Source organism: Sphaerulina musiva (assembly GCF_000320565.1).
Source record: "Sphaerulina musiva SO2202 unplaced genomic scaffold SEPMUscaffold_1, whole genome shotgun sequence".
NCBI lineage: Eukaryota > Fungi > Ascomycota > Dothideomycetes > Mycosphaerellales > Mycosphaerellaceae > Sphaerulina > Sphaerulina musiva.
Window position 1 is genome coordinate 3664197 of NW_016017383.1, and position 26777 is coordinate 3690973.

The 26777-nt window shown below is 53.7% G+C and overlaps 9 protein-coding genes across 9 annotated transcripts; 3 read left to right on the forward strand and 6 right to left on the reverse strand.

The window, feature by feature from the left end:
- Positions 1-472: 472 nt before the first annotated feature.
- On the forward strand, positions 473-1921 carry SEPMUDRAFT_146511 (uncharacterized protein). The gene is made up of 3 exons (XM_016903700.1): positions 473-1186; positions 1246-1332; positions 1388-1921. Exons 1-3 carry the CDS (start codon positions 1137-1139, stop codon positions 1746-1748), a joined length of 498 nt encoding a protein of 165 aa, XP_016765633.1. The 5' UTR covers positions 473-1136; the 3' UTR covers positions 1749-1921.
- Positions 1922-2575: 654 nt separating this feature from the next.
- On the reverse strand, positions 2576-4461 carry SEPMUDRAFT_146512 (uncharacterized protein). The gene is made up of 3 exons (XM_016903701.1): positions 4248-4461; positions 4118-4191; positions 2576-4057 (listed from the first exon to the last, which is right to left on the reverse strand). Exons 1-3 carry the CDS (start codon positions 4294-4296, stop codon positions 2714-2716), a joined length of 1467 nt encoding a protein of 488 aa, XP_016765634.1. The 5' UTR covers positions 4297-4461; the 3' UTR covers positions 2576-2713.
- Positions 4462-4704: 243 nt separating this feature from the next.
- Positions 4705-7644, reverse strand: SEPMUDRAFT_130246 (ATP-dependent DNA ligase). The gene is made up of 2 exons (XM_016902350.1): positions 7525-7644; positions 4705-7443 (listed from the first exon to the last, which is right to left on the reverse strand). Exons 1-2 carry the CDS (start codon positions 7629-7631, stop codon positions 4767-4769), a joined length of 2784 nt encoding a protein of 927 aa, XP_016765635.1. The 5' UTR covers positions 7632-7644; the 3' UTR covers positions 4705-4766.
- A 336-nt stretch (positions 7645-7980) lies between these two features.
- On the forward strand, positions 7981-13051 carry SEPMUDRAFT_160761 (uncharacterized protein; the record flags this gene model as incomplete). The annotated part of the gene is made up of 3 exons (XM_016907906.1): positions 7981-8056; positions 8169-8367; positions 8464-13051. The coding sequence occupies 3 exons, from the start codon at positions 7981-7983 to the stop codon at positions 8807-8809; spliced, it is 621 nt and encodes a 206-aa protein (XP_016765636.1). The 3' UTR covers positions 8810-13051.
- SEPMUDRAFT_77864 (ketoacyl-synt-domain-containing protein) lies at positions 8176-15785 on the reverse strand. Its single transcript, XM_016910176.1, has 3 exons — positions 15180-15785; positions 13714-15124; positions 8176-13666 (listed from the first exon to the last, which is right to left on the reverse strand). The coding sequence occupies exons 1-3, from the start codon at positions 15729-15731 to the stop codon at positions 8907-8909; spliced, it is 6723 nt and encodes a 2240-aa protein (XP_016765637.1). The 5' UTR covers positions 15732-15785; the 3' UTR covers positions 8176-8906.
- Positions 15786-17409: 1624 nt separating this feature from the next.
- Positions 17410-18412, reverse strand: SEPMUDRAFT_113508 (citrinin biosynthesis oxydoreductase CtnB; the record flags this gene model as incomplete). The annotated part of the gene is made up of 2 exons (XM_016901035.1): positions 17410-18185; positions 18250-18412. The coding sequence occupies 2 exons, from the start codon at positions 18410-18412 to the stop codon at positions 17410-17412; spliced, it is 939 nt and encodes a 312-aa protein (XP_016765638.1).
- A 2406-nt stretch (positions 18413-20818) lies between these two features.
- SEPMUDRAFT_122873 (uncharacterized protein) lies at positions 20819-22456 on the forward strand. The gene has a single exon (XM_016901805.1). The coding sequence runs from the start codon at positions 21018-21020 to the stop codon at positions 22101-22103; it is 1086 nt and encodes a 361-aa protein (XP_016765639.1). The 5' UTR covers positions 20819-21017; the 3' UTR covers positions 22104-22456.
- A 258-nt stretch (positions 22457-22714) lies between these two features.
- On the reverse strand, positions 22715-23222 carry SEPMUDRAFT_28768 (uncharacterized protein; the record flags this gene model as incomplete). The annotated part of the gene is made up of 2 exons (XM_016908445.1): positions 22715-22916; positions 23083-23222. Coding segments are annotated over 2 exons (342 nt in total), but the record flags the coding sequence as incomplete, so codon positions are not given.
- A 1954-nt stretch (positions 23223-25176) lies between these two features.
- Positions 25177-26636, reverse strand: SEPMUDRAFT_146518 (uncharacterized protein). The gene is made up of 2 exons (XM_016903702.1): positions 26236-26636; positions 25177-26185 (listed from the first exon to the last, which is right to left on the reverse strand). Exons 1-2 carry the CDS (start codon positions 26554-26556, stop codon positions 25703-25705), a joined length of 804 nt encoding a protein of 267 aa, XP_016765641.1. The 5' UTR covers positions 26557-26636; the 3' UTR covers positions 25177-25702.
- Between the last annotated feature and the right edge of the window lie 141 nt (positions 26637-26777).

The window sequence follows — 26777 nt, forward strand, 5'->3', positions numbered from 1 at the left end:
TGCATCTCCCGCGTGAATTTCGTGTACGAGGATGGAGTACAGTAGGTAGCTGTATGTACTGAGCGTGCCGCGTGGGGACGTGTGATGGCGGAACAGGTGGGTGGTAGGTCGTCGTGATGGTCTTTCCTGGCCCAAAATGCGACCGAAGCACAGATTATTAAGGCTAGGTATCATTATTAATTTATTAAGGTACTCTCCGTTCGATAAACTTACAAGGTTCAGAGTATCTTGCTGATTATCTTACAGGACTAAAGAGGCAACTTAGTGTAGTTTGCTCTATATTTACGCTGAAAGTAGTTATCGCCTATGTATCAGCTGTGAGGCATGCAGCATGCTCCGATCGATTCCTACCTCCTAGGACTAAGGAGGTACATACCCGAGCACAACACAGTACATTTAATTCTGGTCCTCTACCAGAAAAACCATCTACATGTCAGGTACTGTCCCTACTCCTTCTCTCGTTCAATGCGCGGTCTGCTTGCTGGCTTACGTTGCCTCCACCAATCAACCTCGGCTCCTTACATGACTCTACCATACATTCAAGGACTCAAGGCGCACGGCGGTCAGTGCCATTAGGCATTAGGGAGGACTACCTGACCTTACCTCCTTAAGGGCACTCCTGCCTCAGGCGCGACTCGTCAGTAGCGTACTGTACCTCCTAGCTGTACAGTACATGCACCTCCTTCTACAGCCCAGTACCTCCTAGCGACGCCCGTTATCTTTCCGTGCAGAAAGAGGCCCTTGCTTCCCCCGAGACCACTCCCTGAGGTTTACCTTACTGCAACAGGGTGACCGTCGCTGGCGGCTGCGCCTTTGGTGCGTAGATCGTTCGCTGCTGGAATTGACAATTAAACCTCAAGACCACGTCTCCCGCTTCTCCTCCTCGACCGCCTACCGTTACTGCCACTGTCACTGCTACTGCCACTGCCTCTGCCTCTGCCACTGCCGCTGCCTCTGCTCCTTCTCCTGCTGCCACTCATCCCCACCGAGCTGCTGCTCCCATTGTCCTTCGTCTGATACACGCCACGTGTGTCCCACCGGGCGGCCGGTCTGAGCTGCGACAGACCAAGCACTGCACATACCATTGCATACCATCCCGTACCACCGCGGACCATCGCGCAGTCGCTCGCTCAAACATGGCTGCAGAAGAGCCAATCAGGCCTCCTCCGAGAGCGCGACCCGAGTCGTAAGCCGCAACACCTGCGTGATGGACGACCACTTCGACCAGTGCTGACGTGGTCATAGCACCATTGCCCAGACCTTTGCGGCTGACCTGGACTCCATGTTCGGCTTGGGGGAGGTGGACGAGCTGTCCAAGACGATCGAGCAGAAGTATGCATGGCTGTCCGTGTCGGCGCAAAATACTGGGTGCTGACTGGGGTTGTAGAAAGTCGACAGTGACGACAGGACAGCAACAGCTGCAAGAGCTTGAAGCGCGGTTGCGCGAAACAGAACAACGCCTGGCAAAAGTGTCACGCCAGAGCTCACCCGCGCGACCTACTGATCCTGCGCTATCTAAGCCGCACTCCGAAGACATTCCAACCGCAGGTGCAGCGATTTCTAGTCCCCTCACGCAGAGACCCCTCTATCCCGATGACAGGCCTCCCACCGGTGATCGACCCCCTTCGAAGCGCGCAGACCCAAGTCCTCGGGTTTCCAGCCTTCAGACGCCGCAGCAATTCAATGGCAGCAATGAATACGTGATGGTGGACCGAAATGGAGGCCAGGCACAGAGGGGCTATGGCTAGACGGATATATAGCCAGGGAAGAACTGGGACACGAAGGGTTCGCAGCTCTGGAGACTGTAGTCAAGAACTGAAAGCTGGCTGCGAGACGGTAAAAGCCGTTCTATTCAGCTCCATGGCTTGGAGTTGCATTGTCACTTAGCTGCTGCGATTAGCATTGCAAGACAAAACGCTTTCTTGAGAGAACTCTGCTGCTTGCACGTCTTTTCGTAGAAACTGCGAGGTCATTGATGACATCCTTGCACGAGACTGCACGACATAGACGTCGAAATTGACGCTGATCTGTTGACGAATCACAGAGCGTTTTGTCGTCCTATAGTACATGGGCCAAGCCAAGTCAGGTACATGTAGGAAGGAAGGTGTAGCCCACTACCACATGTATCTTACCAGGGTAGCTTCGGCTACATGTACCTATACCGTCGGGTGGTAAGGTACCTAAGGTACGTACCTACCTGATCTACCTTACATATTTGATTCGTTCCATGGCTTGTGGGAGCAAGTCTGCTTGAGATACCTGGTCAGGTAGGAAGTGGGTGGGCACGAACTGACTGATACCTACCTACCTGTACCTTACTTGACAAGATATTTTTTGCCTTGGTCACTTTGCTTTTGCGTCGCTACCTCTGATATGGTAGGTAGGTACCTACCTACCTGGTACGCATTCCAATTCTCTTTTCAAGGTGGCGAATTTTTGACCTCCCGTCTGATGTTTTGGGCGTCCAATCATGCATGTCTGATCCACGATAGGAGAGTAGGAAGTAGGAGAGTAGGAAGTAGGAGAGTAGGAGAGGGAGAGAGGGAGAGAGAGAGAGAGAGAGAGAGAGAGAGGTCCGTCATGTTCCATATGATGGCATTCAACTATCTACACCCATCATATCCACATCGTACTCTTGACAATCCACTCCAGGCTGGACTCACGGAGGACAAAGGCTTGAACGCTACATTCCAATAAACATCAGATTCCTCCATCATTCCAAAGCTTTCAGATCCAACGGTATAGTGCTCCCTCGCCCAGCACGATACCGCTTGGGACCTCCCGAAAAGTCTCTCGGTTTCGGTAACTGCCCATCGTCCTGGAATTTGTATCTGCTATCTTGCACGACAAACCTCGCACCAGAGTTTCTTGCCCCGCTATCTGCTCGATTCCGGCTGCCATTTGTCAAAGTATAGCTTGATGAATCGGGAAAGGAACTCATGCGTCCAGGTGCATCAGATCCCAACGACACGCCGCCAGCGGACGGAATTCCGCCCGGTGTGCTTGCTTTCGGAGGTGGTGGTGCGGGCGCTGGAGGAGACGAGGTTCCTCGAGACATAGGAGGCGGTGGTGGTGGAGGAGGCGCAGGCGGTGCAGCCGTAGGGCTTCCCTGTCTGTTCATTCCAAACGCATTCATTGCAGCTTGCTGTGCTAAACCAATTTCTTTGTGTGCACCATTCGTTTGTGGAGGCATTGGAGGAGGCGCGGGAGGTGTCGCCCGAGAATAGTTGTATGGGTCGTACTCATTCTCGTCGTCTCGCACATTCGCTATTCGGGGTGCTGGTGCAGAAGGAGGCGGTGGCACTGGAGGCAATGTAGATGGAGATGGACTTTGCCTTGATAGAGGTGTCGGGAGCTTAGGGGCACTGCTGCCAGGCAGGGGTGGCGGTGGTGGCGGCGCTGCAGAAGGTACCGGACTCGATGAGGGCCGTGGAGGCTCATGTGTAGGCAGATTTAGCATAGATTTGGATGCGAACCCCGAAGGCTTTCGAGATGTTGGCGGGGGCATGGGCGGTTTCTTGCCTATCGGAGGCGGAGGTTTCGGTTTCGTGCGTATATCGCTGTCTAATGAATGTGTGCTTGTAGGTCTGAGATTGTTTTTTAGGGCTGACACTGAGGGAGGTAGGGGCGCGGATCCTGGAGGAAGCGGTGGAGGAGCCACGCCTGGCCTGGGAGGCGGTCGTCCGTTCGGTATCGACGGTGTGCTGGAGACTGGCGCAGAAGCCTTCCTCGCGGTCGTCTCCGGGTCGGAGTCGTACATATTCACTCCTCCGCCCGTCTTTCTCAGCTTTGGCATACCGCCCGCAAACAGTCCGCCCAATTGTGGTGCTGCCTCCACGCTTCCTCCTGATGACGCGTTCCCGGGCTGGTCACTGTTACTCCTAGCCCTGTTCCCCCCCGCTGTCGACGGCCGTAGACCCCCGGGCACGGGCGGTGCGCCTCCCACTGGTGGTCCTGCCGAGTCTTTGGGTTTATCAATGATGGGTGCTGATCGGTCGTTCACCACCCCCACTTTCTTGAGTTTCGCGCCTTTTGTGATGTCACCAAGTAAAGCACCCTACGTTGCGCACCATCAGCATACACTCTGCCAACTGGCACATTGCGATCGCGCACGTACTCGTCCTTTGACCTCTTTCGCAGCAGGTCTCGCGGGTAAGTTGCCGGGCGGCGGCGGAGGCGGAGGCGGAGCGCCTGAGCAGAGTTAGCTGATACTTTCACTGCAGCTGTATTCCAAGGTGAGTACATACCTCCAGCCATGCCAGGCATTGGCGGTGGAGGCGGCGGAGGTGCTGGCATCTTTGCTGCCTGTCTCTTGCTTGCTTGCTTGATGTGTAGTGTGCTCAGCCTTCTTCCTATACGCGCGGAATCGAGTAGACTATTGGTCGCATGGAAGGCCTAGATCTCGCAAGACTGCAGAGGTTGATTGAGACTTCGAGCAAGAGAAAGATGAGCAGGGTCGTGAAGATAGAGTACGTTGTAGAGCAAGAGAGAGAGACGAGAGAGACGAGAGATGCCTGTGCCTGACGTTGTCCATCCTTGGCGCGATGGACGGCCAGCCACGCACTCCACAAGGCTGAACTATCCCCGTTTGAGAAAAGTCGCACATCGCTCCAGCGCACCATTGACACCCGACCCCTCGCTCGCACATTGGGAACAGCACTGTCACATGACAACGACCAGCGATATGGAAAAGGCTGTATTCTGGTGATATATCTCGCATGAAGCGCTACATGGGATACAGCAGAGCTGTCCGCCTCTTTCATTCATCAGTACTCAAAGTCGTCATCTACGCTCGGGCCCTTGGTTTTCCCGACACTCTCCTGAGCTCTATACATCTCAGCAACTTGTTTGCTGCTCGTCGCTTCATCGGGCTTCTTGTCATCTCGAACTCGAATGAAACGCGGGAAGCGCAGTGAGACTCCCTTGTGAGTGCCGTCTCCTCCAAATTCGCTTGATGCGGCTCGATACCTGGGAGAAAGCGTGAGGTCTGCCGTTTTGACCTCCCATACATATTTGGGCTCGAACCAGACGTCAGGCTGATCATTTTTGCCCGTACTGTGGTCGAAGAATGGCTTAGCCCGATCGATAGCCAGAGGTGACAGGGTCTCGTATAGCTCGGCGAGGAGAACTTCACTGAAGCCGGTACCAATATTGCACACCGTCTCGTACTGCTCCTTCTGGTCGTTATAGCACGCGAGTTGGAAAGCGCCGTACCAATTGGTTCTCTTGCCCTTGCCGTAGTATGCTCCAATGACCACAAGGTCGAGGGAGTCGCCAGCACCGGCGAGGTAGTCCTTCTTCACTTTGAGCCAATTCTGAGATCGCCGTGATGGCTCGTAGTGTGACTCAACACCATCCAGCATTTTCACCATGAGCCCCTCACAGGATGCCTTGATGGAATCCTCGAGAAGTGTCTGTATCTCCTCGACCTCTTTCGAATTGCCGAACTTGGCGAAAGCGAACTCGCCCTCAATTTCCTCGAAAGCGCCATACATGGCTTCTCTTCGTTCGCGAAATGGCTTATTGACCATAGCGTCGCCATCGAGGTACAGAATGTCGAACGCGAACACGCAGACTTTGACTTTGATATCCTCGGTCTTGACATCTTTTTTCTTTCTCGTCATGAGTTGTTGGAATGGCAAGACGTGCTTCTTTTCGACATCCCAAGCCACAGTCTCGCAGTCAAGAACAAAAGACTTGGTGCCTTTCTTGACCCAATTCGGCAGCTTCTCCAGAATGTCCGGATACTTTTTGCTGAGGTCTTCGCTGTTACGAGAGAAGATATTGGCAATGCCTCGATCGCTCTTCCCAGCGGCAGGTGCGATCGTGGCGGCGAACTTTTCGTCGGTATCATGAGCGACGTAGTGTATCTGAGCACGCTCGCCATCGTATTTGTACTCGCATGTAAAGTCTTTGCCCTCGAAGCGATCGAGGACTTCTCCAATCGACTTGGTCGGCTTGGCCAGCATAGGCTTCAAAGGAACACCGGGCTTGAGTTTTACCGCATCTCGAAGCTCCCAGATGCCATGCTCGAGGAGCGCCGGAATGATGACTTCGTACGCGGGAAGCTCAGCATAGACGGCTTTGAATACTTCCTCGCCCTTCTTGAGTTGTTCTTCCGACGGCACTTTCTTTCCATCCTTAGAGACAGAGTGGGCAACCATAGCATGAGCAACTGCAACCTGCAAGTTCTTGTCCGCCAATCCGAGCCTCATTTTGCCTTCCAGGGCCCGAATGATGAATTTGCTTTCGCTCGGTCCACCTTTGTCCTTGTTGATGTCGATTGTCGCCCCCTTTGCCATGTTGATATCTGCCGAAGAAAGCAGTTTCTTGATACCATCCACTTTTCGACCCTGGGCACCTTGACCTTCGACAGTTGCAATTTTCATAAGGCCTTCGTGCACAGCGCGTACAGTAAGAGGCTTCGGCTTAAACATCATCGGCTGGCCACCTCTACTCTTTGCTGCAACAAGGCCGAGATCTCCGACTTTTTGTTGGTCTTCCTTGACAACCTTCAAGCTGCGGCCCGTGCTCTCGCCGATAGCTTTCATGATGAGAGACTCACCAATGCCCAATTCGATGCCCGCGTAATCAGCGGCTAGTTTTCCTACCATAAGCAGCACGACTGGTAGCAAATCGTCCGGTGTGAGACGGAGGACTTGTCGCAGGAACCTCGCACAGTGGGAAAGAATCTCGAGACGCTTGGTAGTCATCTCAATCATGGAGAATGTTGTGCAGAGAGCGGCATATGGTACAGGATCCCCAACTTTCCAGTCCGGATAGGGGTCTTTGCCGTCTGCCCTGAGTGTGCTTTGGACGACCTTCGCAGCCTTCGCAGGCTTCATGTCAGCCTCTTCTTCTTCTTCTCCTTCTTCTCCCTCCTCCTCCTCCTCCTCCTCCTCCTCTTCCTCCTCTTCCTCCTTCTCAGATGGCTCGGAGCGGTCTGGCGAAGTCGGTGTATTCGCTTGAGATGATTTGATCTCGTCATTGTCGAGGCTGGCAGGCTCTGCCTTGATGTGAGGAGTTGATTTTGGTGTCCTGAGCGGGGTTTCTTTCTTGATCGTTGTCTTCTTCGCAACGCCTTTCTTGTTTCCATTGACAGCAGGCTTCGAACGAGCTTTCTTGGTAGGAGGCTCATCCTCGTCTAAGTCATCGTCCATTTCAACATCTTCGCTGGCCCGGCGCTTCTTTGAGGTGGCAGACGTTGTCGACTCCTTCTCTGCAGATGCCTCGTCTCCTGCGTCGTCCTCGGCCCCCTGATTCACAGGCTCATCCTCTTTCATCTCCACATCCTCTTCTTTTTTGACCGCGCTATTTGGGCTGGCTGGAGGTGGTTCATGTGGTCCATCTGTGTTCTCCTGCTTGGGTGCAGCCTTGGTGGCGAAAGACAGCTTCGACTGCTGAGGAGCTGGTTTCTGACCATTCGGAGTGCCAAAGAATTTTCTGCATGACATTGTTTAGCAAAGTTGGACTGCGTAGCAAAGCGACGATACAGACCCGAGAGTGTGCTGGTTCATGACATACCCGAGCTTCGCCTGTTTTGGCGGCATGGCGATAATACGAAAGGTGCAGCGATGAGATGTGCGTGCTGCGCGTGTGAAGTGAGTGAATGGCCGCCAGCAGTGTTGCATGGGCGGCGGTGGTGTGGTCGGGTGGTGGACGCGTCTCAACACGTTCTTGTGAACAGGCAGACACGCGGGCTCGCGTCGCGTCGGGGTAATGCAATTCAATGCGGCGTTGGTGATGTCAGCATAGCATACGCTACTTAATATAAATGACCCACTCCCGACGATCACCATTGGCATCCCCATATGGTCCATGTATACATATTGTGAATGACCTCCGACATACAGGCACTTGTAGCCGTTTCTGCGTTCGTACAGCTCTCCAACGTCCTTCTAGCAACTTTTGAGCCCACGTCCTCGTCCCCGCTGTTTGCCACCGCCGCCGCCACCACCACCACCACCACCACCACCGACCATGTCCTCATCTCCGCCAGTGGCACCGCCACCCCGTCTCACGCCCCAATTCTGCTTCAATCAGACGGCACTGCGAGGTGAATAAATCCTCCTCTTCCCTTCCCTCGCCTACCTCCCTTGTGCACGTCCGTGGCGCTGTCACTGCCCATATCGAGACCGCAAAACTCACACCCCCGTGTATCCACGCAGATTTCTTACGCATATCTCGATCCGCCATCGACGACACCATCACCCAAAACCTCAACGCTTTGGTCACGCCGAGCGCAAACCCTTTTGATTCCTCATCGACGACGATGACGACGATGGGCCGGCATCAACGACCTATGGGCCGGCGAGCAATGATAGACTCGACCACATGTCAAACCTTTCAGGACCGGGTGCTTTTTCCGTACGTGGTGATACCCTTACAGCTCACAACTCGCTCGCCCCAAAGTTTTCTGCTCTGATGCTTTGGTTTTTCTATCTCTTCTTTTTTTTCTTCTAGTTCCTGGCAAAGTCGATCCGATGTGCTCAATTATTGTGCGGGCGTGGCAACTTCGCCTGATCCGGACGACCCCGACCACATGCTGAGAGAAACGGAAGATGCTCGGGCTCGCGAACGCATTGTCGATGAGAGACTGGACCCGTATAGTGCACGCTACTTTCCCCGGGACACAAGGACCGAGTCACTCGCTGGTCTGGTTCGCAACGAGAGAATGGTGGAAACGATCATCCGGAGCAGGACGTGGAATCTGGTTGGCGAGCGATGTGAAAACGAGACAGCTGATGCTGACAAGGCGCTGGATGACTGGAGAAGAAGAATGGGCACCTCACCCGACAAAAGTCCATGAATGATCTATCATAATGCCCCGATACCACCCAAAATTGTGCGATGCATCTTATAAAAAAGCACGCCGCCATCGTCCCACCGTTGCCGCACGGAGCCTGTCAAGGAAAAGCACAAATCAACCTCATAGTTTGACTCTCCGCCGAGTCCCCATCCGTCCACTTCACCTCCTCAAAGCCAGCATTTTTCAGACTCTTCTCCCAGAACTTCTCATCAGCCAACGCGTGTACTCTTCCATCATCAAATAGCCACCAACCTTCCAATAAGCCATACACGAGATCAAACCAATACAACGATCTGGTAAACTCCACCAAGCAAAATACCCCATCCTCCATCAACAAATCTTTGATGTTTGCACATGAACGGCTGGCATGTGGTGTAGCATGAATGCAGTTCGTTGCAATAACCACGTCGAATGTCCCCGAAAGAGATGGAGGACAGGGATTGTTGCAGTCCAGGGTGCCGAAATGCATGTTTGCTGCCACAGTCGACGGAAGACTGCGGAACTTGCGTTTCGCAGCCGAAACCAATGCACCTGAAATATCTGTAAAGTGATACTCAAAGTCGACATTCAAAGACTGGAGATGCTCTACAAGATAGAGTGCTGTTCCTCCGGTCCCAGCTCCGACTTCGAGGACTCGGAATGGTCGAGCTTTGCTCCCGCTCTCAGAGTCCGTGAAGGCCGAGACTTTTTTCTGTAGATAATCTCCGAGGAGGCGCGTGGTGGCCAGGCACATCGGAGCGCTCTCGTACACGTCTGAGAGGGTCTGTTTGGCTGTTGGATCCGCGAAAAGAAGACGAAGTGGGTCACAAGATCCTGTGAGGCAGGTAGCGAGACGGGAAGCTGTGACGTGCAAAAGCTTGGTCTCTGAGGCGTGTTGGGGATGGCGGTCGAGCATTGCGGCGTAGAGTTCTGCGGACGGTCTGCCTGAGAGAGGTGTTGATGTTCGGAAATGGCTGTTGTTTCGAGTTTCGAGCAGTCGAGCATCCGCGAGGATCACATGCATACGTTCCAGCAAGTGTTGGTGCTTAGATTCGACCTTCATGGTCGAAAGTCTTTCCCCAGCAGAAAGGTCCCGCAGGTTGCAGCCAAGCTGTTCGAATGCCTCAATAACATATGCAACCACAAGCTCGCTCTGATCGGGATACACTTTGGACCAGAAGCCTACGAAACCAGTGTCGTTGGCATAGTAATCGAACGATAGCTTCACACTTTCGAATGCTCGAGATGCAGTGACCACATCTGGCTTGGCCAACTCGATGGTGGACAGCATGTGGACCGAATCTGACCTGTTCCAAGGGCTCGCTTGACACTGCGAGGGCTGTGGTCGACTTGTTGTCGTGGGACCTGGCAACATCACATGGCCCGTCACGAGTCTCAACAGATCAGCGAAGGTAGATCGGTCGTCCAGCTCTTCCATATCAATTTCCACGGAAAATTGTCGTTTCACATCGCTCGCAATCTCAATAGCAACCAGGGAGTCGAGACCAAGGTCCGCGAGGTTTTCTTCGCCGCTTAGCTGCATGTTATCAAGTTCCAAATGTTCACAGATGAGTAAGGAAAGTCTCCGTGATACGTCAATTGTCGGCGGGGGTGACTCAGATGCTGGACTGGTAGGCTGGTATGCTGAAGCCCAGGATCCGGATACTGTCATCGTGACTGGTGATGCAGAGGAGCTGCCACACTGAGTTCCCTGATCAGATTCCAAGTGCACGTCATGGCTGCGTCCACAGCCACGGGACGTCAGGTACTTTGATAGTGCCTCGACATCTATGAGCTCCATCAGCTCGTCAAGAGGCAAGTCGATTCTGAAGGTACTCGAAAGTTCACCGATGACCTCCATAATCATAAGGGAGTCGAGTCCAAGGCTTTCAAACTTGGAGTCTCCATGGACTGTGGCAGGATTGATCTCTGCGATGTCTTCAAGGATGCGGACTATCTCAGCTTGAACGACACTCTTGGGATCTGGGCTAGATCGATGATGGGGCACAGCCAATTCCCTGACTGTACACTTGGCTTCGTCTGGTGCTGACTTGGCGGGCTGCAAGTTCATGGGAGTCGTTGCAATAACTTGCTGCCTGCGTGAAGTCGGTTCCTCGTTGGTGACCGGAGAGGGAAACTTTGTGGTTGCCGCTGGATCCTCGATGACTACAAACACTGCGCCTAGAATGTAAAGTACCATTCTCCCAGTGGCAGCTTCATAGACAAAAATGTCGCTCGCAACGCTTCCAGTACTAGGCGTAGCGTATGCCAGCACATCATATACAGCCTCCGAAAATCCCTCTTCACGAAGCGGCCGATAGCTGGGGCCTGTTCTCACGACATCTATACTGGCCAATTTCGAGATAGAGCCTGCCGGAGAGTCACACATGAAGTTCGCATAAATGCCTGCAACTTGCGTAAAGTAGTTGCAGAATGCGGTGTTGATTATACTGGCATCGTGCAGATGGTTTCCGAGTGCCTTTGGCAGCACAACCTTGGCTGCAATCTGGTTGCCCCTCGTGGCCAAGCTGCGCACTCCCCGATAACTTTCGGCATAATCCACTAGTGACGACAGTAGTTTGTAAACCATCGTTCCCTGGAGAGACTCGATGGGATCTGAGCGAATCGCGGCAATGTTGCTTCTGCTAGCGAGCATCTCGAAACGCGTAAAATCTTTTTCCAACTCTTGGTTTTGCTTTTGCAGGCTTACAGTCCCCGATGCATGGTGGAGTGTCTTGTGGTTGGCATGCATAGAGAATATGGTGAATTTCCACGATGTTCCCATTGCCTCTAGCAGGAGTTTGACGCTGCCTTCGACATTGAGCCTCATAGAAGTTCCGATCCTCAGACCAGTGACCTCGGGCAAAACGCTGTCGAGGCCGTTGTGCCCGGTAAGCAGAGCGGCTCTCGCAGCAATGTCAATGTAGATCGAAGGCGGGCAAGAAGACGTTCCCAACACATTGTGTCCTTTGGCTATGCTCTGGTATTCTTGACTCGATGGGTTGATAATGAAATGGTGGCCCTGCATGTCTGACCTTTCTAGGCTAATGAGTGTGGCCGGTAATGCAGGCGGCAGCATCGGCTCACACGACTGTGTGTTGGGCGTCTCAGGTCTGTGCACGACAAGATCCAGCCAGTGTCTGTGCTTATCAAACGCATACGGCGGCAGCCTCAGCACCTCGTAATCGGCTTGCTGGCTGTGGTGGAAATTCCAGTATTGTAACCTATGTCCACGGTTCCACAAGTTGATCGTGACATCCGTCAACTGCTCCAACGATGTGGTCTTGTTCAGGGCTGTAGGTACAAATTTGCTCCCATCTGTAGCTCCTACAATGCGCGCTGTCAGCCCAATGACAGTGGAGTTTGACCCTGCTTCCAGCCATGTACAGGGTCCCAGTCTATCGTGGACGCGCTGCACCGCCTGTTTGAAGTAGACAGGGTCTCTAGTGTGGGCCGCGATGAGCTTCGCAGTAGGTCGCTCCCAAGCACTGTTGGGAGAACAGCTCTCCAAATGAATCTCCGGTGGATGGATCTCAAGTGATTCTGCAAGTCGCTCAAGGTGGGGAAATAGAGCATCGGTGAAGCGCGAGTGGAAGCCGTATTGCAGAGCAAGCTGCTTGTGGCGAACAGCACGCTTACTTGCCTCTTCGATTAGTACTGCCGCTGATGCTCGATCACTGACTACAACGTGACACTTGGGTCCGTTGTAGCAGGCGACCTCATACTGAAGATTAGGGTCCCGCTCTTGGAGTGCTGTGATGATCTCGTGTGTGGTGCTTTCAGCAGCATCGAGTACGACCATGGAGCCAGGCTCGGCGCCCCAGTACTTCAGCATCAGTGCAGCTCTACCCGCAATGAACTTGAGACCGTCTCGTAGTGATAGAACCCCAGAGACGCTCAGCGCTGTGATTTGACCAAGACTATGCCCCACGAGTGCGTCAATCTTGAGACCAGAGTCTATCCAGGATTGCGCACAAGCATACTGCATCGCGAAGAGTATCGAGTTGTGTGCAATCACGTTTGTGACCGGTTCCGTCTGAAAGATGTACGGGTAGATGCCTGGGTAGCCCATTTCGCAAAGCAACTCATGGCAGCGGTCTAAATGGGACCGTAGCAGTGCAGATACTTGCCACACACGGCGGTCCAGAGCAATAGCATCCGCACCCTGTCCTCCAAAGCATAATACCAGAGGCGGCTCTTTGGGCGTCTCGATGACACTGTGGATGTCCATACACCGTTTCCTGAGATGGGACTGCAGCTGTCCTATATCTGTCGGTGTCGCTGCGAATGTAACCATATGGGAGAGTTGCTGGTCTTCATGTCTCGACAGGCTGTAGGCCAGACTCGGCAGGAGATGTGAGTGTTCAATCAGGGTGTGAGAAGCGAGCCAACGAGAGATGAAGCGGTCCAAGGACTTGCAAGAGGCAATCATGCTGCTAGGAGAAGCGGCACAGAGTCTAATGGGATATTTGGAACAGATCGCTGATTTCTCAGGCAGAAGACGTTGCGGTTGGCGAGGCGCTTCGGCGAGCATCAAAGTAGCGTTACTTCCAGCAGCGCCGTAATTGTTAATACAGGCAGTCAGTCGATGGCCGTCAAGCTTCTGCAGCGATGTCGGTATGCACATGCGATGTGGCGCGAGTGGTGGGATTCTTGGATTAAGCCTTGTGAACGATGCTTGCGGAGTAACAGCTCGATGCTCCATCTGTAGCACAGCTTTGATGAGTGATGCAACGCCGGAAGCGCCTTCCAGATGCCCGACTGCGCCCTTCACAGAGGACACGAAAAGAGTAGAGGTCCGTTCATCGACACTGCCAAACACATCGCGTATACTCTCCATCTCGATCGGATCACCCACCGGCGTGCCTGTGCCATGTGCTGCATAGTGTTAGCATTATGACTGCGACAAGCCGAGTTCCACTAACCTTCCACAAAATCGACTGTCTTAGGATCTATAGCCGCTTGTTGGGCTGCTTTGCGATAAAGTGCAGCTTGTGAGGCTGCGTGTGGCACGGTAATTGGCACACAATTGCTATTCTGGTTGACGGCCGAGCCAACGATCACGCCACGTATGAAGTCTCCGTCTGCTATAGCATCATCAAGCCTTTTGAGGACAACAACTCCAATGCCTTCCCCACGACAATAACCATCTGCACTTACGTCAAAGGGCTTTGTGGCGCCAGTCGGGCTAAGGAAATGGGCTGCTGCAAGATTTTCGTATAGATATGGACTACTGAGTAGTGTGGCTCCGCCCGCGATAGCTTGCGAGCATTCTCCAGTCTGCAAGGCTTTACATGCAGTGTGTATCGCAACAGCCGACGAAGAGCAAGCTGTGTCGAACGTCAACGAGGGGCCAGACCACCCGAAGTAGTGAGAAATTTTGCCACTCAGAAATGCTCGCAAGGTGCCTACAGTCGAGTAAGCAGTGGGCGGATGTGATGCCACATTGAAATCGTAGTCAGCTGAACACGCTCCTATATATGCTCCAATGTCTCGCGGTCGTGATGGATTAGCAAAGTAGCCGGAGTCTTGCAAAGCCTGATAAGTCACCTGGAGGAGGTGCCGCTGTTGCGGGTCTGTGGAGGCAGCTTCTCTTGCGGATTTCCTGAAAAATTTGTGATCCCAGCCAGCAATATCGTCGATGAAGTTTCCCATGAACTTCAAATCCTCCTTGGATCTGGACGACTCGCCAGGCTGGAAGCGCTCCGGTGGCATCTCTGACAGCATCGATCTGCCTGTTTTGAGCAGGTCCCAGAAATCATCCACGGACTCCGCGCCGGGAAAGTTGCAAGCCATCCCAGTCACTGCGATTGCACCTGCTGGATAGCAATCGGTTTCGGAGACTTCTGGAACCGCACCGAACTTGGGTTGCCCGACTCGCACATCGGAACTATTGGCAGACATCCTTTGAGTGGCGAATCGTTTCGCCACAGATGATGGGACTGCATCCAGACCCACTGCAAGAATACAAGAGCGTTCGCCTGTGGGTGACAAAGCAGTGGCAGCAGCGGATATGGTGAGATACCAATTGGCTCGTTCTTCTAGTATGCTGCGCAGAGCCACAATGGTGGCATTGTCGTCGTCTGGCAAGGTAGCTCCATCGGTGTTGGAACGCACCAAGCCAGTGTGGACAAAGGGGGGCTGTAAACGTCCCTCGCAAGCCTTCAATATCCGCTCTGGTATGCCTGTATGTACTTGGGTGTGGTATCGGCCTGGCAAGCCAGTGTCGCGGACCGAGATATTGGAGCGAGCTAGTTCCTGTCTCAAAGAGCAGGCTACCGAGACCGGACACGTGATGGTGGCATCTCGTTCATCTCGTATTACCGCGATGTATGTCTGGTTTAAGTAAGTAATGTACGCCTGGCGACAAAGAGGCCGATTATTTACGTACTTCCTGGTATGTTGCGAGAAGATCCTCAATGGTCTCTCGCGACGTTGTCGCTGGCCAACGTACTGCAAGTTTTGTGAAGCCGAATGAGCTGGCCTGGTCGAAGTCGATGTAGGCGCCGATGCAGAAAGCGAGTCTTACAGAGCTCGCAGCGTAGACGCCAATGTCCTCTTCGCTCTTCGCACTGGCAACTGCTAACGCACTGAGTAGACCTGCGCAGAAGCCTTGGACACCACCACCGTTAGTCACGCTTTCGAGAACAGCGGAGTGGGCAGCGCCTCCCTCGCGCAGCTTCAGGTACTCGAGATACTGGATGACGTGGGAGATGACAGCCATGGGCATCATGAGCGCGTTCCGCTCCTCTTCCAGCGAGAGGTGTTCACCGGTCTCCCGGGTGATCCAGTGCGCCAAGTTCGTTGCGGCAGCCTTTCCGGAAGATGCATGGAGAGCAGTATCGCTGCAGGTCAGTGAGTCCCATAGGAGAGGAAGTTCACGCAGAGCATCCGCAATCGGTTTCAGCGTCTGCGTCTCCTTTAGCGTGGTCTGTAGCCGCATCTGCCAGTCGTGCCCAGGCCACGGGCCCAGGGCTCCAAAAACCACAAGCGACGGTATGTCGTCCATAGTCAGTACCTTAAGTAGTCGTGCAGAAGGAACACCCACTGCAAGTGCAGGTGCGAGCAATGCTGTGCTGGGGACGATTGGGGGGCATTGGCACCGCAAATATATTATATTGCATCAAGATCTCCACGTCAGTCACGCATGGACACTCAGGAGACGAGGAGTGGCCATCGCCAGTACAAAGGCCATCAGTCTAAGATCAAGCCTACCTACCTGTACCTCAGAAGGATACCTGCAGATCTTGCAGGAACGGGGAGTACCGAGCGACCAATGGCACCGTCCCTGACCCGGCATGGACGAGTCTGGCCTGCCTCGTCGGTCGCTGAAGAGATCTGCGCCCTCGACCACGCAGCCCCGCCCTTGGGATGCTGACGCGCTGAGTGAACATGCCTGGTGTAGTCTGGCGAGTTGCCTAATCTGGCGTGGTCCAGGAGGATCCGCAGATAGACGCCCCAGCGTAGGGGCTCCTAGGAAGAGCTAGGGGAATTGCGTCGAGTGGCGGTGCGGCGCGCTTCTCTTTTGAAGGGTGGATGGCGTATTAGTCGGCGGCCGAGGGGAGGAGGAAGAGGAGGAGGATGAGGTGAGATGATGGACGGTGCTCGCTCGTCTTACGGACGGGAGGCTAGGTAGGTGCAGGTGACACCACAACAGGCCAGGCGCGCAGAAACGGCGAGAAGGGCCGGGCTCCTCGTCTTCGTGGAGACGCGTTCGGCGGTTTGTGTGAACTGCAACGTGCCTGCGTTACCTCGCAATGACACTGTAGGTACATATCTAGGTAGGTAAGGTACCTGAGGTGTGCGTGGGTCAAAACTTGAAGGTGGACAGAGCAGAGAGAAGAGAGGGAACTTAGGGAAGGAGCGAGCGAGCGAGCGTAGTTTTGGCCGTGGTCTTGGCAGTCACGGGCCCTGATAAGTACTGCCGGGAGCTATTGATAGTTATACCTCATACCTCCTACGGAGGTAGTTCGCTCGGTCTATACCTCCCTAGGTCAGGTACCTAGGTGTAGAACTACCTACCTCCTACACGTGTAGCCGCTTTCCCGTCCGTGTCATCTCACCTCACCTCACCTCACCTTCCGAAACTGCAGTGTCCCGCTTTTCTTAGACATCTACACACCACTTTCAACCCACAACCGCGCACACACGTGCCTTTCACTATTGCTATTCGCTACAGGCAGCTTCGCGCGCGCCCTCCGCGGGAGATGGTACTGCAGCCCTACCCGTAGACGCACGCGCGCGCATCTCGCAACTTTTTCCGGGCCTAGCCTATTCTGCGTCCATCGAGCGCAGACATTGTATCTGGAAGCTTTCCAGTTGTCGTTCAGGTCAGCAAGCACGTAGGAGGTACTGTAGAGTCACCTGCAACGCGAGCAGCGGAGAAGCTGTCTCCCTGGTGGCTCGACCCTGCATAAGCCGCCACCCGAGCTGGCCCTACCTCCTACCTCCAGGTAACTCAGAAGAGCAGGAACTGCCAAGCCAGGGTCCAGGTTCGTCGGGCAACCATAGGTACCTCAGGGAAGGTAGGCACATGTATTCCCCAACTTATATCACATGCAGGGCAGTTTTCAGGTTCTTAGCCGGGGATGGGGCAGAACATTGGCAAACATGGAGGGTGATCATAGTATTGCATTGGTCTTTCTAGCTATCGCAAGAATCTCTTCTTTCAAGGCTGTGCAGTCCATCGGCTTGATGGGCACTCGATGTCCCACATCCAACTCCAGCAGTCCCGTAGTCTTTGGGTCACAGTTTCTGTGTAACAAGCTTCTGTGGTACTGGAGCCCTGGATCCTGTAGTCCATGCACATGTAGTGTTGGGATATGCAGTCTCCTTCCGAGCGGAATAGGCGCCAACTTGTTGAATTGTGCTGTGCTCAACGCCGCCGCGTCCACCAATCCTGTGGGCATTTCTTCCTCGGTGTCGAGCCATACCAGCGGTGCTCGCCCCTGCAATAGGATTCCAAATCTGAACCGCGGCCATGATGAAGGCTTGCCGAGCACTTCCTGTTGATATTGTTGTGTGTAGAGTAGAGAGGCGGCGAGCTTGGCACCCTGGCTGAAGCCCATCAAGCCCACCCATTCCCCATCACCGCCTCGCATGTCGTCTTCAACCATTGCGGCTTCGATGGCATCGTGTATTCGTTGTGTGGCTTCGACGTGTCCTCGATAGCAGTCGTCGTCTCGCCATCGTAGCCAACCCTTGAAAGGACCCATGCCTTCGAACACTTTCACCACATCGGGGCCAGGGTGAGAGACATAAGGTGCCTCTACGAAGACGAAGCGGAAGTATGGTCGTAGTAGCCTGCGTACCACACGCGTTTGTGCTCGAAAGATGCGAGAATTCGTGCCACCGCCATGAAACATGAGGATGCGAGGCAGGTGTTGATCCGCTTCGTCTTCTGAGGTGTAGGTAGGTCGAAACATCGTCGTTGTGAATGGAATTTGTCTTCTTGGTGGTACACTTGGGTCTGTAGCTCGGCTCCGTCGACTGGCGGTGCTGATACTGTAGCAATGGCACTGGAGCCGGACTGTAACTGGTGGACACTGTTGTTGAACTGATTCTGGATGCTGTGATGGTCGCCGTGATGTCCATGACGAGTCTCTTCTTATACTTGGTAGCCATGAGGCTCCTCCATCAGTGTCCGAAGCGGGTTCCATAGTAGTGCAGTCCGGATCTCGAAGCAAGAGTGAGTCTACCTTAAGCCGGACTCCGGGTCTAATATCAAGCGTTACCAGTCCAGTGTCGCTCTAAGAACACGCCGCCATATCGGAAATTGAGCTTCAACAGTCTTAACTTGACGACTTGCGGAATGTGGTGTTCACAAGCAGTCGGGCAAACGGTGTCCGAGCGAGTGACTCCAGAAGCCGATACCTATGCCGCGCTGGCTGCATTAGAACTAGCTTCCAGCTAAGGAGTCCGCGTCCTAAGTTCCTAACTACATGTACCTGACCCAGGTAGCGACCCATGTCTGATCTCTTCATGCGTTGACAGCACTGCCCACAATACAAGTGAGACGACCACGTTTTGTCGTTATTGTTGTGATTGGTTTCGAATACTAGTCCTCCAGGACGTTGAGATGCTGCCTTCTGGGCCCTCGTCCGCAACGAACACTGTAGTAAGCCTCCCTTCGCTGCAGTGGAGTACTGGAACCCGCCACCAGGACCACAACAATACGTAACATTCGGCACAGATAGGGCATCAGTAACGATGCTACACTACCTCTACTGGAAGCTACGAAGGTGCAAGGCTTTAGTCATAATCGGAATGCGCGCAGATTTGCCCTCTCCTCGGCGCTAATAGCACAATACCTATACATACGTCAGCATGGTGCTGCACTCCGGAATAAGGGCGTGGGCTCACTTCACTAAGCGGTCGTGGACTGTAGGAAGCAGTGAAGTGGACAACCATGCACACTTTTAGCGGAGAACGTGAGAGCCGGGGCCCGCAGTGAAGGAAACAGTAAGGCTGATTATCTCAACGGGCTTAGACTCGCCGGGCTGGTGGATTAGGGGTTTCGACTTCACGGGCCGCGTACTAGCGTCTTCCCTGACTTTGTTTGACCAATCAAATATGGGACCAGTCAATCCCTCCTAGCTCCCACTACCTCCTACTCACTATTGAAAGAGGGGCCTGTGATTGGCCAAAGAAGCCATGTCGCGGCATGGCAGAAGCTTAATGCAGCCAGTGTTATCGGTGATGGAGTAGTACGAGCAGTTTGAGTACCACTGAGATAAAAGGCTGAAGTAGGGTTACTGAATCAGGCAGATCGACTGACGAATAGACGCTCAAACCCGGAGGGCTGGGAGGACAACGGTCTGAGGTTGTCAGGTTAAGCATTTTGGGATATTTTCGGCATCGAGAGGTCTCTTTGAGCCTCATATCAATATGGAGTCACAAGGACCGCTTGAAGCAGTGATTGTACCATATGAGCCCTGTGAACTGTAGCTAACTACACTTCTGCCTTGATGCGCCGTCATCGAGATCTCGTGTGCGATCCAGAGGTAGTTCAGCAGTTCGATAGAGTTTGTCGAAGTGCTTTCAAAAGCGAGGATGACCAGGGGCTTCCGGCGTCGTCGAGTCCCAATGAAAGTGGTCAGCGGAAAGGTTAGAGATTTCACGCGTGAGTGATCCCGAGGCAAGACTAGCGGCTTCAGCAGGTTGATCAGTATACTAGTAAATGGAGCAGGAAGCACTTCACCCTGCAAAGTTGATGTGGCGCTTGCAATCTTCAGGCAATCATGAGTGCCGACGGGCAAATCTGCACATCCGGCTACAGAACTAGCGTTATCGTGTCGTATTGTACGTAGCCGAACATGCTCTCACGCCAAGCTGCTGGCCTGAAGAACCGACGTTTGGCGACAATCGCCGTGCAGGACTCGCTTCTGCAAGGCTGACGTTGTGACACACAGTATCTAGGGCCTGACGGCCTTGCGATCGCTCGATCCACGACGGATCGATTGATCGCAACTACATGTACATACCTCCTACATGTATATCATGGAAGAGCGGCCAACCAAGAAAAGGGCTACCTGATAGGAGGTAGGAGGTAGCTCCAAACAGCCAGGAAAGCCATATCGTCCGTGCGTCAGGTATGAAGTGGGTACCTAGGAGCCTAGGAGGTACCTCCTAGCGTAAAGTACAATTGACATGTACACAGTACATTATATGCAGGTTCGGTACCTCCTACTTGGTAGTTTATTGGGATCCACTAGCATGTGACCGGACCCTGCCCGCTCTTCCAAAGACCCTACCTCCGTACCTCCGTTTCTAGGTGTCGTGCCTCAGGCGCCGAGAGGTCCACCCGGAGATACCTCCGCGGTGGGACAACAGTCACTCATTACGCGACAGACGGACGTGGGACGCGACGGTGACGTCCGGGGGAGGGATGGAGCATGGGTGAGTGAAACAAGCTATAATGCAGTAGTACTACCACCACCGCAAAGAAGTACCAGGTGATATTACCTACATGTAGGTATGTACCTGACCTTATAGTACCTCCTGAGACAAAAAAGAGGACCTGACAGTTCGGAATGCTCGGGGGTTATGCCTGGGGCCGAAGTTCGGTCGAGTACGTGGAGTCGAGTCTTACCTTAAGTCTGCGAATGTGTGGGATCAATGGGTCGGGCAGGTAGGTACCAAGGTATTGCAATATTCGAGCACTGCGACGTCGACGTGAGCAACAGAGATGCAGTCGCCCTCGCTGCTATGCCTGCGCGTGATGCGCGCCATGGCCGTGCAAGAGTCCCTGCCGTGTCTCCGGTCACAGGCACTGGCACGGTCTCGGTCACGGTCACGGCGATGCTACGCCTCGATGCCCCCATCACCACCATCACCACCTCCTCCTCCGCCACGACCGTACCAGACCGCACCCCCACTGGCCGCGCGCATAGCGGCCGACGCGCAGCCCGGCTTCCGCAAGCGATCCAAGTCAGACGACGATGAGGAACACATCCCGCGCCCCCTCACGCGCCCCATCGGCATGCCCAATCCTCCTCAGCCCGGCCAGAACATGGGCTTGGACCACCGCACCTTGCGCGAGCGACGAGACGACTTTGTCGACTTCACCAAGCACATGGAGCGACGTGCGGCAATGACGAAACAAATCAGCAAACCCTACTTCCGAGACTGGAGCAATCTACGCTTCCATCGAGGCAAGATCTTCAAGTCCAATGAACGACTCTTTCGCGCCGATGTAAGCTTGTGGTTTCCCAACTTCTTCGGAAAGACGCTACGGAAGGATGCAGCGCGCCTGTTAGACCAGGCAGGAGGCCGCCGCAATGATGGATACCAGGGGCTGGGTCGAGACACCTGCGAGCTGATGGAGGGCAAAGTCAGTGTGGTGTCCATTGTGTCGGGAACCTGGGCTCAGGAGCAAGTCGATACCTTTGTGCATGAGAAGCATAATCCTGAGCTACACCAGGTGCTGCGGGAGAACAGAGACGTGGCACAGAGGGTGTGGATCAACCTTGAAGACAATACCCTACGGTGGTGGGTGCTGCAGGCGTTCCGCGCTAATTTGAGGAGTCAGTTGTCACAGGACGAGCAAGAGAGGTACTTCATGGTGCGGCGAGGCGTGGACGATGTCATGAAAGAGTCCATTGGTCTGCTCAACGAAAAGGTCGGCTATGTATATCTCGTTGATGCCGATTGTAAGATTCGCTGGGCGGGAAGCGCAGATGCCGAGTCGGTGGAACGAGAGAGCATGATCAAAGGCTTGCGAAAGCTCATACAGGAGGCCAGGACGCCACGTGGGAAAAGAACAGACTCAGTGCTGCAGCTCGAGGATGCAGCTGCTGACAGTTTAGAGGTATAGACCTCGCGGCAGCAGAGGTGCCGCGAATATTTGTGCTATTTTGCTCCTTTTAGTCTCGCTGACCTGCCCGGCACCCGTTCGGTGACACCCTGCTTCAGGTCCTGTAAATCGTTCCGCACGTCGCGCAAATGTCCATGAAATCTTGCGTGGCCTCAGAGTTGAGCAGCGCGGTGTAGGACACCAAAAAGCTCCAGAGATCGCGTCCGGTACGCTGCTTGCTATGAGGAGCGCCAGTATGACGGGCCATGCTCCGGACTTCACCTAGCAGTGATGGATCTGAGTCAGCGACTGTCTCGTCGAGGGTCACAATCAAGGTGTGCTTACATCTACATGGCTCGTTGTACGGGCCTCTCATCACTGCGAATCCTACCACGGAGACCTTCTCGATGTACTTCGGGTACTTGATGGCGAGGAAGCCGCATGGATCATCACCGCGGAGGGTGAAGCGAACTTCAACGGGCTCCTTGCGCCATGCAAGACCTGATCACAACACCCGCAGGTCAGCATGTCTGTTGTCTAGGTCCGTCCTCGAGTACGCATCATAGCAAATTGCGTGCTCGCTCGGGCCGAGACATCGTGATGAAAGGGTGGCGATTGCTTGACTTACGGATGGTGCGGAAGATTTCGACTTGTAAAAATTTGGGCCAGAGCTTGCCGACCTGAAGGAAGAAGTGATCAACGGCGTTGGCATGAAGAGCACTGTCGACGAAGCAAAAAGTGTTTTCCAGATAGTAGATCTGCGATGCCTCCTGGCGGATGCTTTTGCTTGCTTGAAGCAGAGCTGGCGGCGCGGTGCCCAAATTGTGAATCAAACTATGGAGAAAAACATATCAGTCCAGGATGCAAGGCAGCGCGAAACTTTGGCGGAACATACTCGCGATCATACACTTTGTCGGGAAATGGTAGCGTCGACCTCCTGGTTCGAAACGATATACCCGTTACCAGCTTAGGCTTCGGCTTGGGCTTGTCAAGGTCGTACAGGCGGACAATTGAGATTGACTTGTCCTTGGTGAGCGACATGCGGTAGATTGTGTTTCTAATCTCTCCAGAGAGATCGTGAAAGCCGGTGAGATGGCCAGTTGACTCGTTGACCGGCGACGGCGTTGCGTGCGAGCTGGACGGCATCACCTGGGGATCCGGCTTCATCGTGGTCATTGCTGTGGTGTTGGACGGCCTTGGTACGGTGGCGCTCAATCGTGCCCAGTGTCCTTGTAAGTAAGATAGAAAGGCCGAAAAGCAGAAACTGATGTGAGCAATAAATACAGTGCGTGAGGAACTTTGGCTGTGTGTGACAATAGGAGGCAGACCCCTGCAAACGCGTCCTGCACTGAGATAGCTTTCCATTGTCGACTCTGCTTCACTCACTGCCCTTGTGGCTGCGCGGATGACTCCAGATTGTGGGATCCCGCCAGTTGGCCAACATGGCGACTGGTATAGTTCTCACCGCCACTTCGCTCAGCAGTAGGTAGCGCAGCAGGTCCCCCTTATCCAGGGAATTGCAACGAACCTCTGCGGGTTCCGTAGACCGCCGTGTGCTTTTCCACGACCGGTTCTCACGCGTCGAACGAGCAATCCACTTATCGCGTGAAGCCACAATCTCCACAGGCCACGCGAATTGAGTGAATGGGCTCATAACGCTGGTCAAGCTGATCGATAGCGACTGCGGGAGCCTTCAATAGATGATCGCTATTCCGCGAGTGGCCGAAGCGGTGTGCCCTGAGTGCTTCACTCATCGCTCGTAGAAATTGGCATTGGAATAGCTGTTCCAGCTTCACTTGATTTTGGCGCGAATCCGTGCCGACGGCCACGCGACACCACCAGCCGCTGATTGAGCTCAACGACTTCGATTCTGACATTCGAACGGTCGGACCAGGCCACTGTACGCGAAGAAGCGCGAGTGAACAGTCGGACGGTCTCATGCCACAAAATGGGTGCATGAACCTGATCGTCTCGTGGGGCGACTGATGCAGCGCAGATGAACATGGTATGACTCGATCCCACATGTACTCTAGAAGCATGACGGCCATGCGGTGGACATCTCAGTTGAGTAGCGAGCCAATAGCCAAGGGCAGGCGGCCGACATGAAGGACCTCAGTCCGTAAACTGCAAATCAGTATCGACACACATCCGAGGGCAAGCGCTACCACACCCATCAGGACGTCGCATACTGCCTTCGCTCCACGCTGCCAGCAAGATACCTGCAGAACAACTGCCAGATCCTCCGTCGAATCGGCTTGCGAGCGAACAATGATTCGAGCCTGTTTGGCGCAACTAGTAATGCATGGCAATAAGGTGGAGCTGCCGCAAGAGGAGGCCGATATGAAGTAGATTGCGTCCAGGGAGATAGCCATGTGCACCCGACATCATGACTGTCCACGATGAACCACACCTAGGCGCTGATCACGGAGGCTACAAGTCTTCTTGAAACTACTCGGAGCATATATTATCGATGTGCTCATTTTCCTATTACTAAGTGGTCAGTTAAATAGGCGAACATCCTTTTTTTAAAAGATAGGCCTACGACTCGACTCGACCTCGAAATCGAGTTTAACCTAAGCAGCGTCTTGTAGAAATAGCAAAGATTCGCAGCATCGATTGATACAGCTTCTAGCTGTCCTCCCGGTATAGAAAGAGTGCTGCCGGCATATCTCGCTTTGCACACGTTCCACGGCATGCGAATTCGCGCTAAACGGCGTATGTCGTACTCGCAGGTTTCCGGTTGTTCTAGAGACCCTGCCGTATCGTTTGTAGTATATGTTGTTTAATAGATTAACTCGTGTCGTATACCTGTATATAGGAGGCAAATATCTGTAGGTACCTTACAGAGCAATATAGTTGAATAGCTGAATAGGAGCATTTGTACTCTGTAGCAACCTGCGGACACCTTAGGTGTTATAGGTTACCCAAACAGGTAAGCCGGCAATATGCTATAGGTACAGTTAGGTTAGCAATATACTGTAGCAGGTTAGCAGGTTTAAGAACATATAGTAGGTAGAGAGAGAGCTACTGAAGCGTTCAATAGATCAAAGAGAATACCGTAGAAGCTTCAGACGCGTTCAAAACGTGGAAAGGTGCTCTACTTTTTATTCTGCCCCGTCTGAGGAGGATTCCCGCGGATTCCTCCAGGGGCTGCATGTTTGCTTCTGATTTATGTGTGCATGCGCAGACTTCTCCTATTTGCTACATGTTCTTACTATTTGGCACAGTTTGCCTTGGACATTTCAAAGTCACAGATCCAGCTGACCGCAGCGCATGGATGTGACGGGTGCAAGTCTCGTAGGATGGCTGACCTATCGAGTCACGCAACAGTAGCAATTCGCTACAAGCGCAATCTGGAGGGCGTCAGAAAACAAGTCGGTATCTGCGCCGAGCTGGGACTTCCTAGGGGCGGGTATCACGACAATGCTGATCAGCATCATGATGTCCAGGTCAGCCACACCACTTGTGATACTGCCGGTGTTAGATGGACTCTGGAGAGGGACACCACATTGTGGATGTCTGCCGTCGTGGGATCGCCAGGACACCAACATGAAGGAGTATCACGCAGGTTGTTCCGTCTTCTTAAAGGAAAGCCTCGAACATGGTTGTTGGCCATTGACCTAGAACAGCCCAAACCACTTCTTCTGTACGGGCTGCTGCTTCCCTTCAAAGTCCACATATGTCTCTTTACTCTCGCCAGCCTGACCCACCACTGTGTTTTTAGATTCTTCGCCCAGATTGGTATTTGCTCCCAAACCCTGTTGACCAGCGAGCCGCACATTGTCCTCTCGAAGTGCAGGTCCCATGCTCTCGTCATCACCCTTTGCACTCCATCCTCCGAACAGTCCACCCTCTGCCTGATCCAAGCCATGTGCTTTGCGATATTCTGACCGTTTTCTCACATCATCAACTTTTTGCCTGCGCTTCTCGGCTGTCTGAGCCGTCACAAATGCCACATGTAAATTGTATGTCTCTAGCCAGCGGCTAATATAGGCAATTGGGTGCGAGAAGAACATGCTCCGAGGAGGCAGCATATCATAATACGGAGTATTGTGGAGGAAGTCGCTGATCCAAACGCCAATAACGAGGGATACAAGAATGCCCTGTGCTACATTAGTCGTATCTGTGGAAGTGTGCAAGGCGAGTCGCGTACCAATGAGATCCACAGATGAATTACGCGATTCGTCAAGAACCAATGCATGAATGTCCCTTCGGGCGGCATCATGTGTGGATAGCGCCTCGTCCTCTGCGTCGGCGTCAAATCGGGTCCATATGTATATCTTGTCTTGCTTCGCAGCCTTGCGGGATGCGATGGCGGCCGGAACTTGTCTGGCTTCTCCAAGACCCGCGGTTTGGGAGGCGTGGGCTTGTCCGTCGAGGCATGTCGCACTGCTGGAAGGATCCGCAGATGCTGCAGTTGACGGGAATGGAGGGAGAAGCCGGCGCGAGGCACAGCGAGACGCAGAGATGCCATGGCGGCGGAGACGGGGACGGGGACGGGGACGGCGAGGGCGACGACGATGTGATGGCGGTGCACAATATACAACCCTCGACCTTTGATCCTCCGTCCTCCGATGGGGAAGGAAGAAGGGATAATTATTGGCTTCGGGTTCGTTCCTGCCTCAGCGCGACTTCCCCACACGCTTTGCATTTGATTGGTAGAAGCGACCTGCCCTGCCTGGCAGGAGCTCTCCA

What these genes read in the sequence shown, in the direction of transcription:
- SEPMUDRAFT_146511 (XM_016903700.1), top strand. Translation starts at nt 1,137, where the DNA reads ATGGCTGCAGAAGAGCCAATCAGGCCTCCTCCGAGAGCGCGACCCGAG. An exon ending in CCGAGAGCGCGACCCGAGTC is followed by an intron (nt 1,187 to 1,245) that starts GTAAGCCGCAAC and finishes ACGTGGTCATAG; the next exon opens with CACCATTGCCCAGACCTTTG. An exon ending in TCCAAGACGATCGAGCAGAA is followed by an intron (nt 1,333 to 1,387) that starts GTATGCATGGCT and finishes CTGGGGTTGTAG; the next exon opens with AAAGTCGACAGTGACGACAG.
- SEPMUDRAFT_146512 (XM_016903701.1), bottom strand. Translation starts at nt 4,296, where the DNA reads ATGCCAGCACCTCCGCCGCCTCCACCGCCAATGCCTGGCATGGCTGGA. An exon ending in AATGCCTGGCATGGCTGGAG is followed by an intron (nt 4,192 to 4,247) that starts GTATGTACTCAC and finishes AACTCTGCTCAG; the next exon opens with GCGCTCCGCCTCCGCCTCCG. An exon ending in CGAAAGAGGTCAAAGGACGA is followed by an intron (nt 4,058 to 4,117) that starts GTACGTGCGCGA and finishes TGCGCAACGTAG; the next exon opens with GGTGCTTTACTTGGTGACAT.
- SEPMUDRAFT_130246 (XM_016902350.1), bottom strand. Translation starts at nt 7,631, where the DNA reads ATGCAACACTGCTGGCGGCCATTCACTCACTTCACACGCGCAGCACGC. An exon ending in CCAAAACAGGCGAAGCTCGG is followed by an intron (nt 7,444 to 7,524) that starts GTATGTCATGAA and finishes AATGTCATGCAG; the next exon opens with AAAATTCTTTGGCACTCCGA.
- SEPMUDRAFT_77864 (XM_016910176.1), bottom strand. Translation starts at nt 15,731, where the DNA reads ATGCGGCTACAGACCACGCTAAAGGAGACGCAGACGCTGAAACCGATT. An exon ending in TTCTCGCAACATACCAGGAA is followed by an intron (nt 15,125 to 15,179) that starts GTACGTAAATAA and finishes TACTTAAACCAG; the next exon opens with ACATACATCGCGGTAATACG. An exon ending in GACAGTCGATTTTGTGGAAG is followed by an intron (nt 13,667 to 13,713) that starts GTTAGTGGAACT and finishes AACACTATGCAG; the next exon opens with CACATGGCACAGGCACGCCG.
- SEPMUDRAFT_122873 (XM_016901805.1), top strand. Translation starts at nt 21,018, where the DNA reads ATGGCCGTGCAAGAGTCCCTGCCGTGTCTCCGGTCACAGGCACTGGCA.
- SEPMUDRAFT_146518 (XM_016903702.1), bottom strand. Translation starts at nt 26,556, where the DNA reads ATGGCATCTCTGCGTCTCGCTGTGCCTCGCGCCGGCTTCTCCCTCCAT. An exon ending in TTCATCTGTGGATCTCATTG is followed by an intron (nt 26,186 to 26,235) that starts GTACGCGACTCG and finishes AATGTAGCACAG; the next exon opens with GGCATTCTTGTATCCCTCGT.